General features: G+C 43.4%; 1 protein-coding gene across 2 annotated transcripts in view; it reads right to left on the reverse strand.

Annotated features, from left to right (window-relative positions):
• LOC124609704 (proton-coupled amino acid transporter-like protein pathetic) overlaps window positions 1-17,184 on the reverse strand; it is a 328,159-nt gene that overhangs the window by 176,328 nt on the left and 134,647 nt on the right. For both annotated transcript variants that reach the window (XM_047140095.1, XM_047140094.1), the window contains exon 2: window positions 1,979-2,034. In XM_047140095.1, the coding sequence (XP_046996051.1) occupies window positions 1,979-1,990 (12 nt within the window). In that variant the 5' untranslated portion in view covers window positions 1,991-2,034. The remainder of the gene's footprint in view (window positions 1-1,978; window positions 2,035-17,184) is intronic.

The following is a 17,184-nucleotide window of genomic DNA, read 5'->3' on the forward strand; positions in this document are numbered from 1 at the left end:
AGAAAGATGTGCAGTACACTGCTGCATCCATTTTCAATAAGCTACCACAAGAATTCAAAAAACTTTGCAGTAATTCATGCGCTTTCAAATGGAAACTGAAGAGTTTCGTCATGGGTCACTCTATCTATTCTGTCGAGGAATTCCTTGAAAAATTAAATTGATTCTTACGTTATATTGTTGATTGTGTTTACTTATGGCTTGACTTCTTTTTGGTTCGTAAAGATTTTATTTTATCTGTTTTTACTTTTTTGTAATTTCATGTACCGACACGTTCCATGACCTTGAAGATTTGCTCCTCAATTTGGTCCTACGGAACTAGACGTGTAAATAAATAAATAAATGAAGAGCCAGAGAGAGTGAGGAGGAGGAGGAGACAGAGAAAGCTGGGAGGATGAGGTGGTCAGACAGAGGGAGGAAGAGATAGACACAGACAGGGGGACGAGGAGGTGTATTCAATATATGTCTCAAACGCATGTATGGGCAAAGCAATGGGGAAAAGGCTAGTAATCTAAATATAAATATATAAATGTATGGACATCTACGTGTAACCTTCTGCCGTTAACATAAGTGGGAAGACAAATTGTGCTAAATATCGTTTTCCTGTATATAAACTTGGGATTATCAGATGAGTTTGAAGCAAAAAGTGTTGAAAACAGTGAATATAATTATAACCCACAAAGAAAACCACCCCGGAAAACATGACATATCGTCAAGACAGAAAACGCGTAAATGCAGTCCAGCCTGTACAATCCCATCTTTAAAATTAATGTACTTTCAGAAATAAAACGAGTCTTACTAAGATGACTCATAGACGTCCTAATATGTTTGCGTAAGGACTTAAACAAAGGAAAAAACATTGTGTTTTGCAAAAGGAAGAGTTTTAAAAACGTAAATTTAAGAGTACCGCCTTGCATACAGCGACCCACAGTTTCATCTTACACACTACCTTACTATCTGAGTTAGTGCACGTTGTGAGTCAATAAGAACTGGCAAAAGTCTCACCTAGATTTTTTAGTCTTATTCAAAGACGACAATGAAATTGACGTATGTTGAATATTACTGATGGTAACTTTTGTTTGTGTTCAATTGACAAACTAGGCTTCCTGGCAGATTAGAACCGTACAGAGAACCCGAAGTCGTACCATGAGTTTTCCATTCTCGTCCAACAGACTCATCCCATCAAGCCATTGAACCGAGTCTCTTCAGGCAAATGCCCGGATGGCCCCTTAAAATAAGACCTCGATCGAAGCCCTTCCCGTCCTCATCCAATCGGAGATGGACTCTGTTCTTTTTTATATTCTGGATGTCGACAGCGCCGTTCATTTTTTTCGAAACTTCAGTCTATCAGCACATTTCTCGTAGTAAAGATCAGTATTCCGAGTTTCACGAAGGATATGAAATGGAACCAGCATATGAGAACTGTGGTAGGGAAGGCGAATGGTCGATTTCGGTTCATTGGGAGAATTTTAGGAAATAATGGTTCACCTGTAAAGGACTCTGACGCAACCTATTCTTGAGTACTGCTCGAATGTTTGGGATCTGTACCAGGTCGGTTTGAAGGAAGACATCGTAGCAATTCAGAGGCGGGTTGCTGGATCTGTTACCGGTAGGTTCGAACAACATGCAAGTGTTACGGAGATGCTTCGGGAACTCAGATAGGAAACCCTGGGGGGAAAGCGACGTTCTTTTCGAGAAGCACTGTTGAGAAAATTTAGAGAACCGGCATTTGAAGCTGACTGCCGAGCGATTCTACTGCAAGCGACATACGTAGCGAGTAAGGACCAAGAAGGTAAGATACGAGAAAATAGGCCCTTACGGAGGCATACAGACAGTCTTCTTCCCTCGCTCTATTTGCGAGTGTAACAGGAAAGGAAATGACTGTAGTGGCACAGGGTACCCTCCACCACGCGCTGTACGTTTGCTTGTGGTGTATGTATATAGACATGGATGTTGGATAATGTAGCAAATACAAACTCACCTCTTTGTCCATGCTGAAGCGGTGTTTAAATGACCTTCAGTGATGAATTACAGGTTCTGAAATAGGAAGAAGAATAATGTTAGTTATTGGTTTAGGAGATTAACTAATTATCAATTATATCTAGCAGATAACATTGAGAAAGCTGTTGAAAGACATGTGAACCGAAAGGTACGTGATATTTGCGAAGGTCATTTATTTTCTCTGCTTTTTAAGTATTTCCGCAACAGAGTGTGTGAACCGCAACACGGGGAAGATGGAACACAGTTTCGAATTCCATCATTGGAATCTATTGTGGTCTCAGAATATATTGAGTTCTGTCTCGTAAGCGGATGTTACTAGCATGCTAGTAACATCAATAATGGGTGTAACATAAATGCATTCCAAGGAACAATTAGCCTAATCATTAACACTCATATTCCCTCCCCCCCCCCCCCAAAAAAAACTTTACGATCTATCACTGATGAACTTATGACACCAACGCTGACACATGCATTACACCATCAACACACAAAACTACTGAAATATCGGGCTGAAACGTTATTACCTAGATTAACTCGACAAAGGAGCCATGACGTGGTTCGAAGATTCACAGCTAAGACCAAGAAACAGCAATGAAGTCTGCGTTACTCCGGAATACAGATTTTATTCACAGCGCTAGCGTAATACAACGAGTATACTACAGGCACAAGTGCTAGTTTGTGTCAGCGGTAGAATATGGGGACATACGTGTGTTTCATTTGCAAACCACATTAAAGATTTTGCAGTTTTTTTCTGCTTTCGCTGAATGACCTTTATAAAAGTACTAAAAAATATACCCTCTTTTAAGCTGATTTTTTGGTTCAAATTGTTTTAAAAAAAGAAAGAAAATATGTACAAACCAGTGTGTTTTATACTTCGGCATCAATCGACAAAGAATATCTTCATGATACTAACAAGGAACTGGAAAGTCCAATGACTAACTAATATTATTTCGTTGTTTAAACTTTTGTAAAGATTCTTCATTCATCATTTTTATTAATATTATGTGTTCCTACTCTGCAGCACCACGTTTCTTATATTTTACTCCGTTAATTCAACAGTTTTCTGTCTCAATTAAAATTTTTATATCGCAGATTTATTTGTGAAATATGAATCGTTAGTGCCATTGTGCATTCGCAGTGTAGAGTTTCATAGTATCATGCCGTTTTTGGAAACCCAGAATCTACTATGTAGGAATCAACATGGATTCCGGAAACAGCGATCGTGTGAGACCCAACTCGCTTTATTTGTTCATGAGACCCAGAAAATATTAGATGCAGGCTCCCAGGTAGATGCTATTTTTCTTGACTTCCGGAAGGCGTTCGATACAGTTCCGCACTGTCGCCTGATAAACAAAGTAAGAGCCTACGGAATATCAGACCAGCTGTGTGGCTGGATTGAAGAGTTTTTACCAAACAGAACACAGCATGTTGTTATCAATGGAGAGACGTCTACAGACGTTAAAGTAACCTCTTGCGTGCCACAGGGGAGTGTTATGGGACCATTGCTTTTCACAATATATATAAATGACCTAGTAGATAGTGTCGGAAGTCCCATGCGGCTTTTCGCGGATGATGCTGTAGTATACAGAGAAGTTGCAGCATTAGAAAATTGTAGCGAAATGCAGGAAGATCTGCAGCGGATAGGCACTTGGTGCAGGGAGTGGCAACTGACCCTTAACATAGACAAATGTAATATATTGCGAATACATAGAAAGAAGGATCCTTTATTGTATGATTATATGATAGCGGAACAAACAGTGGTAGCAGTTACTTCTGTAAAATATCTGGGAGTATGCGTGCGGAACGATTTGAGGTGGAACGATCATATAAAATTAATTGTTGGTAAAGCGGGTACCAGGTTGAGATTCATTGGGAGAGTCCTTAGAAAATGTAGTCCATCAACAAAGGAGGTGGCTTGCAAAACACTCGTTCGACCTATACTTGAGTATTGCTCATCAGTGTGGGATCCGTACCAGATCGGGTTGACGGAGGAGATAGAGAAGATCCAAAGAAGAGCGGCGCGTTTCGTCACAGGGTTATTTGGTAACCGTGATAGCGTTACGGAGATGTTTAGCAAACTCAAGTGGCAGACTCTGCAAGAGAGGCGCTCTGCATCGCGGTGTAGCTTGCTCGCCAGGTTTCGAGAGGGTGCGTTTCTGGATGAGGTATCGAATATATTGCTTCCCCCTACTTATACCTCCCGAGGAGATCACGAATGTAAAATTAGAGAGATCAGATCTTGCTGGCCAGGGTAGTTGACTTACACCTTCTAGAGCACGTTGGGTGGCACGGGATACATGCGGACGTGCATTGTCCTGTTGGAACAGCAAGTTCCCTTGCCGGTCTAGGAATGGTAGAGCGATGGGTTCGATGACGGTTTGGATGTACCGTGCACTATTCAGTGTACCCTCGACGATCACCAGTGGTGTATGGCCAGTGTAGGAGATCGCTCCCCACACCATGATGCCGGGTGTTGGCCCTGTGTGCCTCGGTCGTATGCAGTCCTGATTGTGGCGCTCACCTGCACGGCGCCAAACACGCATACGACCATCATTGGCACCAAGGCAGAAGCGACTCTCATCGCTGAAGACGACACGTCTCCATTCGTCCCTCCATTCACGCCTGTCGCGCCACCACTGGAGGCGGGCTGCACGATGTTGGGGCGTGAGCGGAAGACGGCCTAACGGTGTGCGGGACCGTAGCCCAGCTTCATGGAGACGGTTGCGAATGGTCCTCGCCGATACCCCAGGAGCAACAGTGTCCCTAATTTGCTGGGAAGTGGCGGTGCGGTCCCCTACGGCACTGCGTAGGATCCTACGGTCTTGGCGTGCATCCGTGCGTCGCTGCGGTCCGGTCCCAGGTCGACGGGCACGTGCACCTTCCGCCGACCGCTGGCGACAACATCGATGTACTGTGGAGACCTCACGCCCCACGTGTTGAGCAATTCGGCGGTACGTCCACCCGGCCTCCCGCATGCCAACTATACGCCCTCGCTCAAAGTCCGTCAACTGCACATACGGTTCACGTCCACGCTGTCGCGGCATGCTACCAGTGTTAAAGACTGCGATGGAGCTCCGTATGCCACGGCAAACTGGCTGACACTGACGGCGGCGGTGCACAAATGCTGCGCAGCTAGCGCCATTCGACGGCCAACACCGCGGTTCCTGGTGTGTCCGCTGTGCCGTGCGTGTGATCATTGCTTGTACAGCCCTCTCGCAGTGTCCGGAGCAAGTATGGTGGGTCTGACACACCGGTGTCAATGTGTTCTTTTTTCCATTTCCAGGAGTGTATATTGTGGTTCCAGAATCAGCATCTGATGCTGGTTTGAAGAGAGCCAAGTTTTCCTTCCTTATTTTTTCTTTGCTGCAGACTTGACACACGTGTATTCTTCACAATATAATGAAGATGATATCTTATAGCCGGATTGCTTCTGTTTCATTTTGTGATTATTACGTGCATATGTTACAGCTTATCAAGTCATATTAGCCTAATGACGTAATTTTGTGTCAGTAAAGGTGACAGAAAATAGAGGTAGCAGTCTGAATAAGTTTGGAAGCCTAAATGTACACTTATTATGACAGTACTGTGTAAAAGACAAGTTAAAGGAATTGTCTGATTCAATCACTTTTAATTTCTTCCATGACGCGTTACGAGGGCTTACGCCCTCATCTTCAAATGGATCATGCATTACATTACAATTCATTTTACTGAATGTAGCCAATTATCTCTCTTAATCTTCGTTTCGAAGATGTTCTGGCGAAAGAAAACTGGAGCGCCATTATAAATACACATTTGTACCACTCAGTACCATACAAACTCGGAACAAAATAAAAAACAGTCCTGAGATTCAAACACGTCGTGGGATAAAATAGAAGCGCCTGATACAGAAAACCGTTTCAACCAATCTTTCATATTAGGAACAGTCGCAGTTTCCAAATCACAGACGAAAATGGACGACACAACGGTATGGTACCGTGTATTACAGAGAAAATAAGAAAGATACTCTAATCATACAAAACACACGCAAGTGTGAACCAACCTCTTCCTCCCATCAAACCACCCGATCACCCATCCACACACACACACACACACACACACACACACACACACACACACAATAACGGTACGGTGCGCACCCGCGAATCTTTACGTAAGCCTAAGACCTATATACGTTGCATCGCCATCTATCACTATAGCGGTTTTGTTGTTTAAATATAATATTATAAACATTTGGATTTCAGCTTTCTACAGTAGTCTCCGAAAGCAAAACCAAAATAAAAACTTGGAACATACGAGCAGTATTATACTACAGACTGTGTTAATGAAGCTGACATCAATTCACAAAGTAGAAAAATTCTTATCACCGACTGATTTGTTATACTTCTTTATTGACCCTTTGTTTACGTATCTTGATGATGGAGACAATGTGAGAGATGTGCAGTAACATAAACAACTACAACAGCAAAAGGAGTGTTGAAGACTGGACTGCCTCTACGTCGAGGTTATTAGAGACGGGGAATAAGTTCGTATTACGCAGCGACAGGGAATATACCATCAGCAACTTTATTTGAGGAACTGTCCAAGTTATCGCCCTATTCACCTACGTGATTTTAGAGAAACCGCAGGAAACCTGGATCTAGATGGCTGGACGAAGATTTGCACTCTGGTCCTCTTAACTGCTGAGAACCTCGCTCGGCAGCTTCGGCCCAGACCGTAAGAAACAATGCAGAAAACCAGACTAATCCTTCGTAGCCTTCCTATACGAGGCTTAGCCAATGCAACAATTCGCTTGTTAGGTACACGCATCTAAGTTAATACTGAACTAAAAGATGCATACTGACTTTCAAAGTAGTGGTCTAGGAACTAGAAACTTCTTTTAAAATTATAGTCTGAGTGTAACGTTGTACGGTAGTGAGATGTGAGCTGTGGGATTGTTAGACGTGGAAGAACTGAAGCAAACAAGGCGTTATAGAAGTAATTTGAAGGTTTTTTGTATAGGCCGAGAGACTATGAAGAGCCGCACAAAAGACCGCACAAAATTAACGATTAAACAATTTGGGGAATACGATTAAGAATAGAAGAGTTAAATAAGCTATTCATATTTAATGACATTAGGGACTGGCACACAGAGGTTACACTAGACGTAGTGAACGGGGAAGACAGCTAATGACGTAAGGAACAGAATATAGTACTCAATTTGCAGAACAAGTCAGTCACTCTACTTGAAACCGCTAAGCTCTGAAAAATCCATAAAAACAAATTACGACTTTGATTAGTTGCATATTTTGGAGTATTTCATTGAGAATTGTCTTCTTGAAAGATATGTCTTATTCATATTAATATACCGTCATATTTCAATATGGAAATTGCTATTTACAAACTAAGCACTATTTACCCCGAATGTAGAGCATTTTGCTCTTAATATTGTATCTGAGAAATAAAGTATCCGTCCAGCTGCATTAAATGCACCTGACAATGCAATCTTTCTGCATCTTGGAGTTATCTGCTACTCCAGCGCTGTTTATAAACACATACTCTGCAGTCATAAGACCTTAAAAAAATGCCGGGTGCTTGTAGCAATTCGGAATCATTCTGTATAAAAGTTGTTCTTACTACATACGACCACGTGATTTTGCTGATAAGGTGATTTGTATTCATTACGCTAGAGGACCCTTTTATTGCAGCTTTTTGTGGAGCACTCTCCATGTAACTCGAATCTAAATACGCTCATCTGTCATGTCGGACAAGCCTGATAAGATAGAAACGTACACGTAAGCTGTATCGCATCAGTGACGAGTGCAAAATCTCTGCCTGTGCAGCGCTGATGAGAGGTACGGGATTTTTTTCTTTTTGTATTTGTTTCTTGTAACCTACTACATACCTTTTATTCTTAAAACTGTGAATGAAAGTAGAAACTCGTGACCAGATTCTCTGTAAGGAAAGGCCAGTAGCGACATTGTTAGTAACAAAAGGGAATGATATTTGAGCCACATACTGAGAGCATCGGTTTCCAGTAAGAAGTCAAGGCTCTCAGACGCTTTGGGAGCCAAAGACTTTCACAGATCATCACTTCCCGTTTCAGTTTCTTTGTAATACTTACCTGTTGGCACCCCGATATAAATACTTATCAATATTTGCACTATTCGTTGCTCATTCGACGGTAGTGAGAAGAGTTGAACAATTGTGTTCTTTTCAGCCAGGTCCCAGTAAAGTGACAGTGACATAAGGGCTCCAATTGGAAACATGTTCTTAACTGAGTTGGAGATAGCTGTTGCGTTAGACGAAGAGAGCTCCCTTGCTGCCACAGTAAATTGCCAGTTTCGGGTTTCACGACTGGGATGTCTTCACACTCATACGGGTCGTCGGTGCGACAGTTGTGTACATGATGGGTAATAACGTGTGATATCACCGCATCGCTGAGATATTGGAAGTACTTGTCTTTTCAAATGCCATGATGTGAAGCGCCTACCAAGAATACTTTGGTTTCATAAAGCATGGCCATCCCCTCTCCTACCTTTCTAGATATCTCCAGTGTCAATAGTAAGAACGTGTTGACGACAGGTGCGCCGTCGATTATGGCGAACTGTGGCGGCCGATAGACTAGCGACAGTATAACAAAACACTTGAAAATTCAGTGTCGGACAACAACCATGCCACCCAGAAACAGCTCCTCACTGTGGGTTCAGAAGTCACCGTTCCATACGTGTGCCTGTCTGTCTCGTTTCACAGGGTACTGACTTTAGCACGACTGTAGGAACACCGCCCGAAGTATGGAGAGTCACGTTACATATCCACAAATGCTGATGGCACGGCCCAAGCACATCAAAAACTAAATGAGTCTATGCGTCACACTTTCCAACTAGGCACTATTCAAGCAGGCGGAGAGGTAATTTGGGGAATGTTTACAGACGATGAAATGGGGCCTCCGTTACGTCCGCCACCGCCCCTGATCGGTGAGCGGCACAGGAACGTATCCGGCCCTATGGATCCGTTTGCTCCTCTGCGGCACCCTTCAGGAGACCTCTACATAATCAGGACATTTCAACGCCGGTCGCGAATTGTGTCGTAATTATTCCAGAAACTCTTCATAGGTGGACTCCCTTGAGGTGCCCCAAGCGTCGACGCAACTCTGACCCTCTGAAGGTACCAAAACAAAGACTGCGTCTTTGTAACAATGCTTCTCTTAAGATTCTGTTGAATATACCTGGGACGGTATCGAGAGAGATGTACGCTGCTCGGATTCGACTCTAATCAGCCTCGGTGATAAAATGAAAAGCACTATACTGCGTATGTTATTACTCAGGTTAACCGGTTTTCGGCTTCCAAGGCCATCATCAGACCTTAAAAGGCTATCGTTGTCAAAGAAATTACAATGTTTGTAAAGAAGACTGGAAAAATATGTCACTCTTCTAGACTGAGACACAAACACACACTAAATGTCCCTTTGACAGTGTGGTCGTAACACAATTTAAAAAGTAAACAATTATATTACCACCGCACTGTCGAAGATGACGTTTATTGTGTGTTTGTGCCTCAGTCTAGGCGAGTAACATTTTTTCCAGTATTATTTACAAATATTGTACTTTCTTTGACGACGATTCTCAGATAAAGTCTGATGACGGCCTTGTAAGCCGAAAACCGGTTAACCTGAATAATTTGATCCTGTAGAGCAGACGCTGTATAGTGATTTTCATTTATTATTATGTTGTTCTACCAAGAGGTGACTGGAGACTCAGCTAACACAATCTTCATGAGTTGTGGGACCGGTTGAGCGGTCACGGGCCAGGATGATTCGACAACACTTTGGATGACTCGTCGAACCGATGGCCCAACGCCCTGCCGCCATACTCTGGGCTGAAAGGAGTGTTCCACTCGTCTAGGCAGGTGTTTCTCAAGCATTCCCTCGTGAGTGTGCTGTGGCCAGGATTTCTATTCAGTTTTGTGGCATTATCCTTACAACCAAGAAAGGTCCAGATGTATCAATACTGAAATAAGAACTATTGTTTTTTTATTGTTGTGATATTACGAGAGTAATCTTCAAAATAAGTTCTCTCTTCGGTGTAAGATAGCGGACCAGTTGCTGACTGCCGGATGCGGCTATATATAAAAAAAAAAAAAAAAAAAAAAAATATGGTTCAAATGGCTCTGAGCACTATGGGACTCAACTGCTGTGGTCATCAGTCCCCTAGAACTTAGAACTACTTAAACCTACCTAGCCTAAGGACATCACACACATGCATGCCCGAGGCAGGATTCGAACCTGCGACCGTAGCAGCAGCGCGACTCCGGACTGGAGCGCCTAGAACCGCACGGCCACCGCGGCCGACCATGCGGCTATCACAGAAACAGTTGGCACTTCTGGATTTTTCTCATTATCGCCATAGGAGCAGCTGGTAACATTGACCTTTATTCTTTCTCTCAGTAATTGCAAGATTAAATAAGCGATAAAGCTTTCCCCAGTGAGGAACGTATCACCGATCGAAATTCTATATCAGATCTGTCCAAGAGGTGGAAGGGGTGTACTCAAACAGAAAAACCTCACAATCCCTTAATAGTGCAGACAATTTTCTGAATAGCGTAAAATAGCGTGTGCCAAAGAGTACAACGGATGTTGCGAGGGTTCAGTTAATTTATAAATTACCTCGTCGCTCGCCTTCAGTCTCAAGAAGTCTGCGAACCTCCGACTCTGATAATTCTTCTTATGTCTGTAGAGGAACTCAATTTCCGCTGAAACCAGGACTCATCAACTCCTATTTATGGGAAGACTTTTATTATGCTTTTAATTACAAAACCTGTTCAGAGGTTAATCATCTAGGTACAACTCAATTTTAACAAACTGCAAACGAAAATATCTTCTGCTAATAAAGGTCGTTCAATTATATTCAGAATTCGTATGAGACCTCAACTTCAATCAACTAAATGAATTATTTCCAAAGACTTTGGCTACAAAATATCTGGAAAATCTCATACCCTCACAATAATCGTCTTTTATGAATGAGGTGGTCAAAGAGCAGGTATGGTAGAGTATTCTGGAGAACCGCGGCCTTGTGGTGACGGAAGCCAGCAGATATTTCTTGCAGAAATCAGATAGGGCATAGCGCACAAAACATTTTCTGCAGCAGTTGTACTGGGAAGTGGCTGATCATTTGTTTTACAGTAGCAATGACCTTCTCACTAACAATTTCCTTATGTTCGAGCATACGGAGGAATTTTTGTTCGGTAAACATCTTCTTAGCGACAAAAAGGTACAAATGATTAGTCGTAATTCCAGAAGGTAGAAGCTTATCTCTCAAGAGAATAAGAGTAGATCTCACAACCTAATAAGTTGCCGGCCGTTGTGGTCGAATGGTTCTAGGTGCTACCGTCCGGAACCGCGCGACCGCTACGGTCGCAGGTTCGAATCCTGCCTCGGGTATGGATGTGTGTGATGTCCTTAGGTTAATTAGGTTTAAATAGTTCTAAGTTCTGGGGGCTGATGACCTCAGAAGTTAAGTCCCATAGTGCTCAGAGCCGTTTGAACCATTTTCTAATAAGCTTCTTACTTCCGGTACTGAACTTACTGCTCAGTGAATACTTTGTCTGATCTAGTACGTTTAATTACTTTTTTTGGTGGCTGGGGTTCATAGTCATAGAAAACGTTTTTAAAGACATCATTGTCGTCTTCAAGTTGTGGATTTTCTAAAATAAATAGTGTTAAGCGACCAAAAGCAAGTACTTCCAGGCAATTATGTTTCCTTTCTGTTTACGGACCTTGGGAAGTAACTTTGTAAAAACACTAAAATAATTCTGGACAAAAGACCTCGAGCGCGAGCGCGTGTATGTGTGTGTGTGTGTGTGTGTGTGTGTGTGTGTGTGTGTGTGTGTTTGTGCGTTTGCGGGAATATTTACGTTTTGCTATGAAATAATCTCATAACCAATCGTGTGCGTAAATGTAACATGCAGGCTATAATACCTTAAAGTATGAACTTGAGAATTGAATAATTCACGCAATCCGAATATGTCGCATGCTCTATGAATAAACGGATTGACTGCAGAAAAAATAACCTTGCACTATTTTATCGTTTCATTTTTAGGCCCGGCACACGAATGACCATGAAAACGACGAAATGAAATGTTATCGCCGGAGATACCGGCTTATCAAGCTGTTCAGTGCCGGTTATCTGGCACGTACAAGAGCAGGGAAACACGAACGCCTTTTCCTCTCCAAAAAAAGTACAGATCATATATGAAAAGTTCAGACGAACGCAACTTGTGTCGTAATCTTCTCACTCAATTACTGAAGAGCGCCACAGAAAACTAAGATAATAGCTCTAAATATTTCATCACTCGAATTCATTTATATCTTGATTGCCGCCACCAGAAATGTGGCAGCTAAAATCTTAATCAACTCTCCTCCCCTCCCCTGTCTACCCCTATTCTGTTTTGTATTTAAGAATACATTTCCATCTATGAGACGGTAATGACAGAGCATATGTGTGAACCAAAAGGAACAGAACACGTAAATTTAAAGGCGGTGCAATTTTAATGCAAATTTATACTGCAGGTAATTATCTTTCTGATAAGTTACAGTCATATAATTGCATTTCTATCCGCTGTGGTAATGTTTGTACAGAAAATCCGTTGAAATGGTCTAAAAACTACTCTGTACCAATAATATAAATACAGCGGAAGAGGCAAATGTCACCTTCTTTTAAAAATAGATAGTTCTGATATTCTTTTGCACTATTCATATTTCTTTAACACAGTGCGGTATGTCTTTTTAAACAGCAGTGATTCAGAAGTTATATGTCCGGCATTTGTTATATGTAGTAAGTGTATCATCAATCAGCCCGCACGGTTAGCCGTGCGATCTGACGCACTGCTTTCCGGGCAGGAAGGCATGCCAGTCCTCGACACGAATCCGAATCCACTGAGGGCCGAACCGCACAATAACCCTGGGTTCGGTGTGCGGCGGCGGTGGTGTGAGTGGACTGTTGTAGCCTGTTGTGGGGTTGTGTACCACTGCGGGCTACGGCGGGGACGAAGCCTCTCTGTCGTTTCTAGGTCCCCAGTTCCATACCATACCATCATCAATCTGGCACATAGCTTGCTCCCAATGTGTTCTGGCTGACGTGACAGGCCTAGACATACACTCAGAAATGTTTTGGCATACCTTCATTAAACTTTAAATACATGGCGAATTACTATGCACGGCGTTTTCCTTCAGCCAGGTATCGGATTAACTGCAGTCAATGGCCGAATTAGAATACCAAAGGCAATAGCGCATATGTGAAACCACCTACGAAACTTAAAAAATGAGGCGATACCTTCAGTGCATCTCTAAGAAATAATTTATTCTGCAGCGCAAAAAAGAGACATTTCTAAGTGTAGCGCTCTGTTCCCGTCATTGCTATGAGAGATATCAATCAGGAAGGTCTAGTATCGATAAGTACCTGCCCGGCGCTATTCAAGGTGTGACAAATGCACTACCTGACCAAAAGTATCCAGATATCTATTGGTGTAGTACTTTACCACTGAGTGTGTCCACCACGCACCTTTATGATGGCTTCAACTGTACTGGGAACACTTTCAGTGAGGGGTGTGAATGTCTGGAGGAATTGCAGCCCATTCTTTGTCAAGAGCCTAAACCAGAGAAGGCAGTAATGCTGGACGCGAGAGTCTGGAGCTAAATCGACGTTCTATTTCACCCCAAGGCCACTGGGCACAGGTGCAGACTCCGGGCAGACCAGCACATTTCAGGAATATTATTGTCCACAAACTACTGCCTCACAGATGCTGCTTGTGCAGTGTCAAGCTGACTCAGTCATCGTCTCAGAACTCTTTCTCTACTACATGAATTGCACGATGCTGTACAATGTATTCACATCCTTTCATATTTAGCATTTACTTTAGAGCAATAAGGAGCCCCATCCTGACCTAAAACACCCTCTACCGTGACAGTCCCTCCTCTGTACTTCACTGTTGGGTCTACATACGACGGCAGGTAACGTTCTTCAGGCAAACTCAGACCCTTTCATCGGATTACCACAGCCTACAGCTTGACTCACCACTCCAGACTACTCCTTTTTAGTCACCCACTGTCCAGTGTCGTCGCCCTTTACATCATCTCAACCGTCGATTAGTACTAACTGGAGAAATCTGTGACTTATGAGGAGCTGTTCGACCATTGTACCGCATTATTTCTAATTCATTACGCAGTCATTGTCCTAGCTGGGCTGCTGGTAGCACCTTGGAACTCATAAATGATTCCTTCCGCTGATTTCGTACGATTTTTTACAGCCACCTTCCGCAAAAATCTGCTGTCCCTATCAGTCAGTATATAAGTCTGCCTCGTCTTGGTTTAGATGTGATTGTTCCTTCGCGTTTCTACTTCACCAACATCACCACGTCAGCAACAGTCGACGTGGGCAGCTTTAAATGGGTTGTAATGTCCTTGATGGGTTTGTTACTTGTTGCATCCAATGACTGGTTCACGTTCGAAGTCAATGAGCGCTCCTGACCTATCCATTCTGCTCTTACTGCTTTTCTATTGACGACACAGTACTTCCCGCCTTCTTTTGTACCGGTGAGTGCCACTCTTGGGACGTCTAGCGGTTAATTCCGCATTATACAGGGGTGTCCGGATACTTTTGACCAGATAGTGTACATAAAAGTGCAGCCACGAGGAAAGCACGTGCCAGAATCAGATTTAATGGAAGAATCACGCACAATTCTTGGGTATTATTCCTAGCCGGGGACCTCTACCAAGTTGGATTAATGGAGAAAATGGAAATGAACGTTTGGCGTCATTGGCCGGGAGGCCCGTTACGGGGCAGGTCCGGCCACCTTGGTGCAGGTACATTCGACGCCACATTGGGCGACATACGCGCCAGATGGGGATGAAATGATGATGAAGACAACACAACACCCAGTCCATGAGCGGATAAAATCCCCGACCCAGCCGGGAATCGAACCCGGGCCCCTTAGGACGGCAGTCCATCATGCTGACCATTCAGCTATCGGGGTGCACATTAATGGAGAGATAAAAATGCTTCAAAGAAGAGCTGCACGACTCGTGAAGGATTTGTGTCGCTGAGATGATCAACAAAATGTAGAGGCACACTTTACGAGAAAGACACTGTGTACCGCATAGACTAACAAAATTACAAGCATACACATTACAAAATGAGCCAACAAACGCACTACTTCCTCCATCATAACATCTCACGTGCTGATCACGACGGTGCAAGGAAAGAAATTTGGTTCCATACAAAAGGGAATCGATAGTCTTTCTTCCTGAGTATCAATTGCGAATTGAAATGTAAGGAGGGAGGGAGGGTGGTATTAGTGCGATACGTGCCCTTCGCCACACGCCGGAAAGTGGCCTGGAGAGTGCACGTGTGGGACAGACACCTGACCCATGTAATGGAGGAAAACAGCGAAAGCAAAAAGTACAAAAAAACAATACACGGAGACATAGCAATAAGAATTACATTTGTTGTACATGCCCCATCATACGATGCATTATTTTTCTACAGTCTTTCAAAACACGTATCATTGAGCTTATCGAATATTTACGAGTATAAAGCTTTGTTTGTGACAACCATCTGGTAACGATGTTTCTTACCGCATCATGAAATCGCAAGTGTCGTCATCGTGCTACATCTGTTCTCTTCAATTGGAGCAGTAATTCAGTTTACGAAGTTACTCATTTGCTTCCTTATTAGTCGCTTCTCTCACCACCTCACTCATCTCATGTCTTGAACATTCGAACACGTCTTAGAACCGCTGATTCACACAATAACTTGCCCGAGTGATCTTCACAGGTCTGAGATGTATGTATTCTGCTGTATGTTGCGCTTGCGAGAAAACCACCCACCGCGCAGTTCTTGTATGCGGAAGTCGTTTTGATTCTGTTGACCTCAACAAACATGTATAAGTCCTTGGAAATAAGTCACAGATTAACGAAGATTATGGTTTTTCTCAACCTCAACAAAAATGGTCGTATAGTGCTGGCGTAAAATGGGAAATCCACGTGCGTATTCATCACGAAACTTTCTTGTACGACAGTGGCGACGCATGTCTTGTTGACATTATTTATACCTGTACGTTGCTTACTTCACTCGCATAACACATGACTGACCAACATTTTAACAGACAGGACAAAAATAACGATACCATGTTCCCTCTTCGTAAGATGCTACGCAAATATTTGTGATTTAATGCAGAACGCTGATGTAGGCAACATTCTTGCGATCGTAAGTCTTCCTCCCAACCGCATTGTTTCTCGTCGTGGATAACGTCTTTGACGACAGTGAAGTTCAAGTGAGTCTATTGCAAAAGTCAAGAGACTGTTCAGAAGTAACAGGTTCGCGCTTCGTATGTACTTTTCATATCCTACACACTGAGCTTCTTTTCCTGTTGTTCATTTTTGCGTCTTTATACACTCATGTTCAGAAAAAGAAGAACACCTTTAACGACTACGGATAGGACGTTCGTACTCACAGGACATGTACATTATTATGGTCCGCAGAAATGAATAGCATTTGAACCATGTCGGTCCGCCGGTTCAAGAGCAATATCAATATTATGGCGTGACACAACTTAGGGGGCCGGCCGGAGTGGCCATGCGGTTCTAGGCGCTACAGTCTGGAACCGCGCGACCGCTACGGTCGCAGGTTCGAATCCTGCCTCAGGCATGAATGTGTGTGATGTCCTTAGGTTAGTTAGCTTTAAGTAGTTCTAAGTTCTAAGGGACTGATGACCACAGCAGTTAAGTCCCATAGTGCTCAGAGCCATTTGAACCAACTTAGGGGTAAAATGTGACTGCGGCTCTCGTTGTCGCTATAAACCGAAGGTAAGCGATCGATGTGACTCGAGGAGACACGCAGGATGCCTCGCAGACATATGCGCGAACCGTACCGTCAAATCAGTGAGTTTGAAAGAGGGCGCATTGTTAGCATGACACCATGTCATGCATCCAGCCGGGAAATTGCTACTCGTGTGGGACGAAGTGTTTCGGCAGTGCAGCCGGGTGTGTGCAGAATGGTTAGCGGAGGGTCGTAGAACACGTGCGAGACGGGTCAGGTCGCACCACCCCACGAGAAGATCGACACGTCATCCGAAAGGCACTACAGGACAGATCTGCGTGCTCCTTGGCTCTGGTGCAACAGTGGAACAGTGTAAGACATCGTACACTATTAGACG

This window comes from Schistocerca americana, chromosome 1 (genome assembly GCF_021461395.2).
Source record: "Schistocerca americana isolate TAMUIC-IGC-003095 chromosome 1, iqSchAmer2.1, whole genome shotgun sequence".
In the NCBI taxonomy this organism is placed as follows: Eukaryota; Metazoa; Arthropoda; class Insecta; order Orthoptera; family Acrididae; genus Schistocerca; species Schistocerca americana.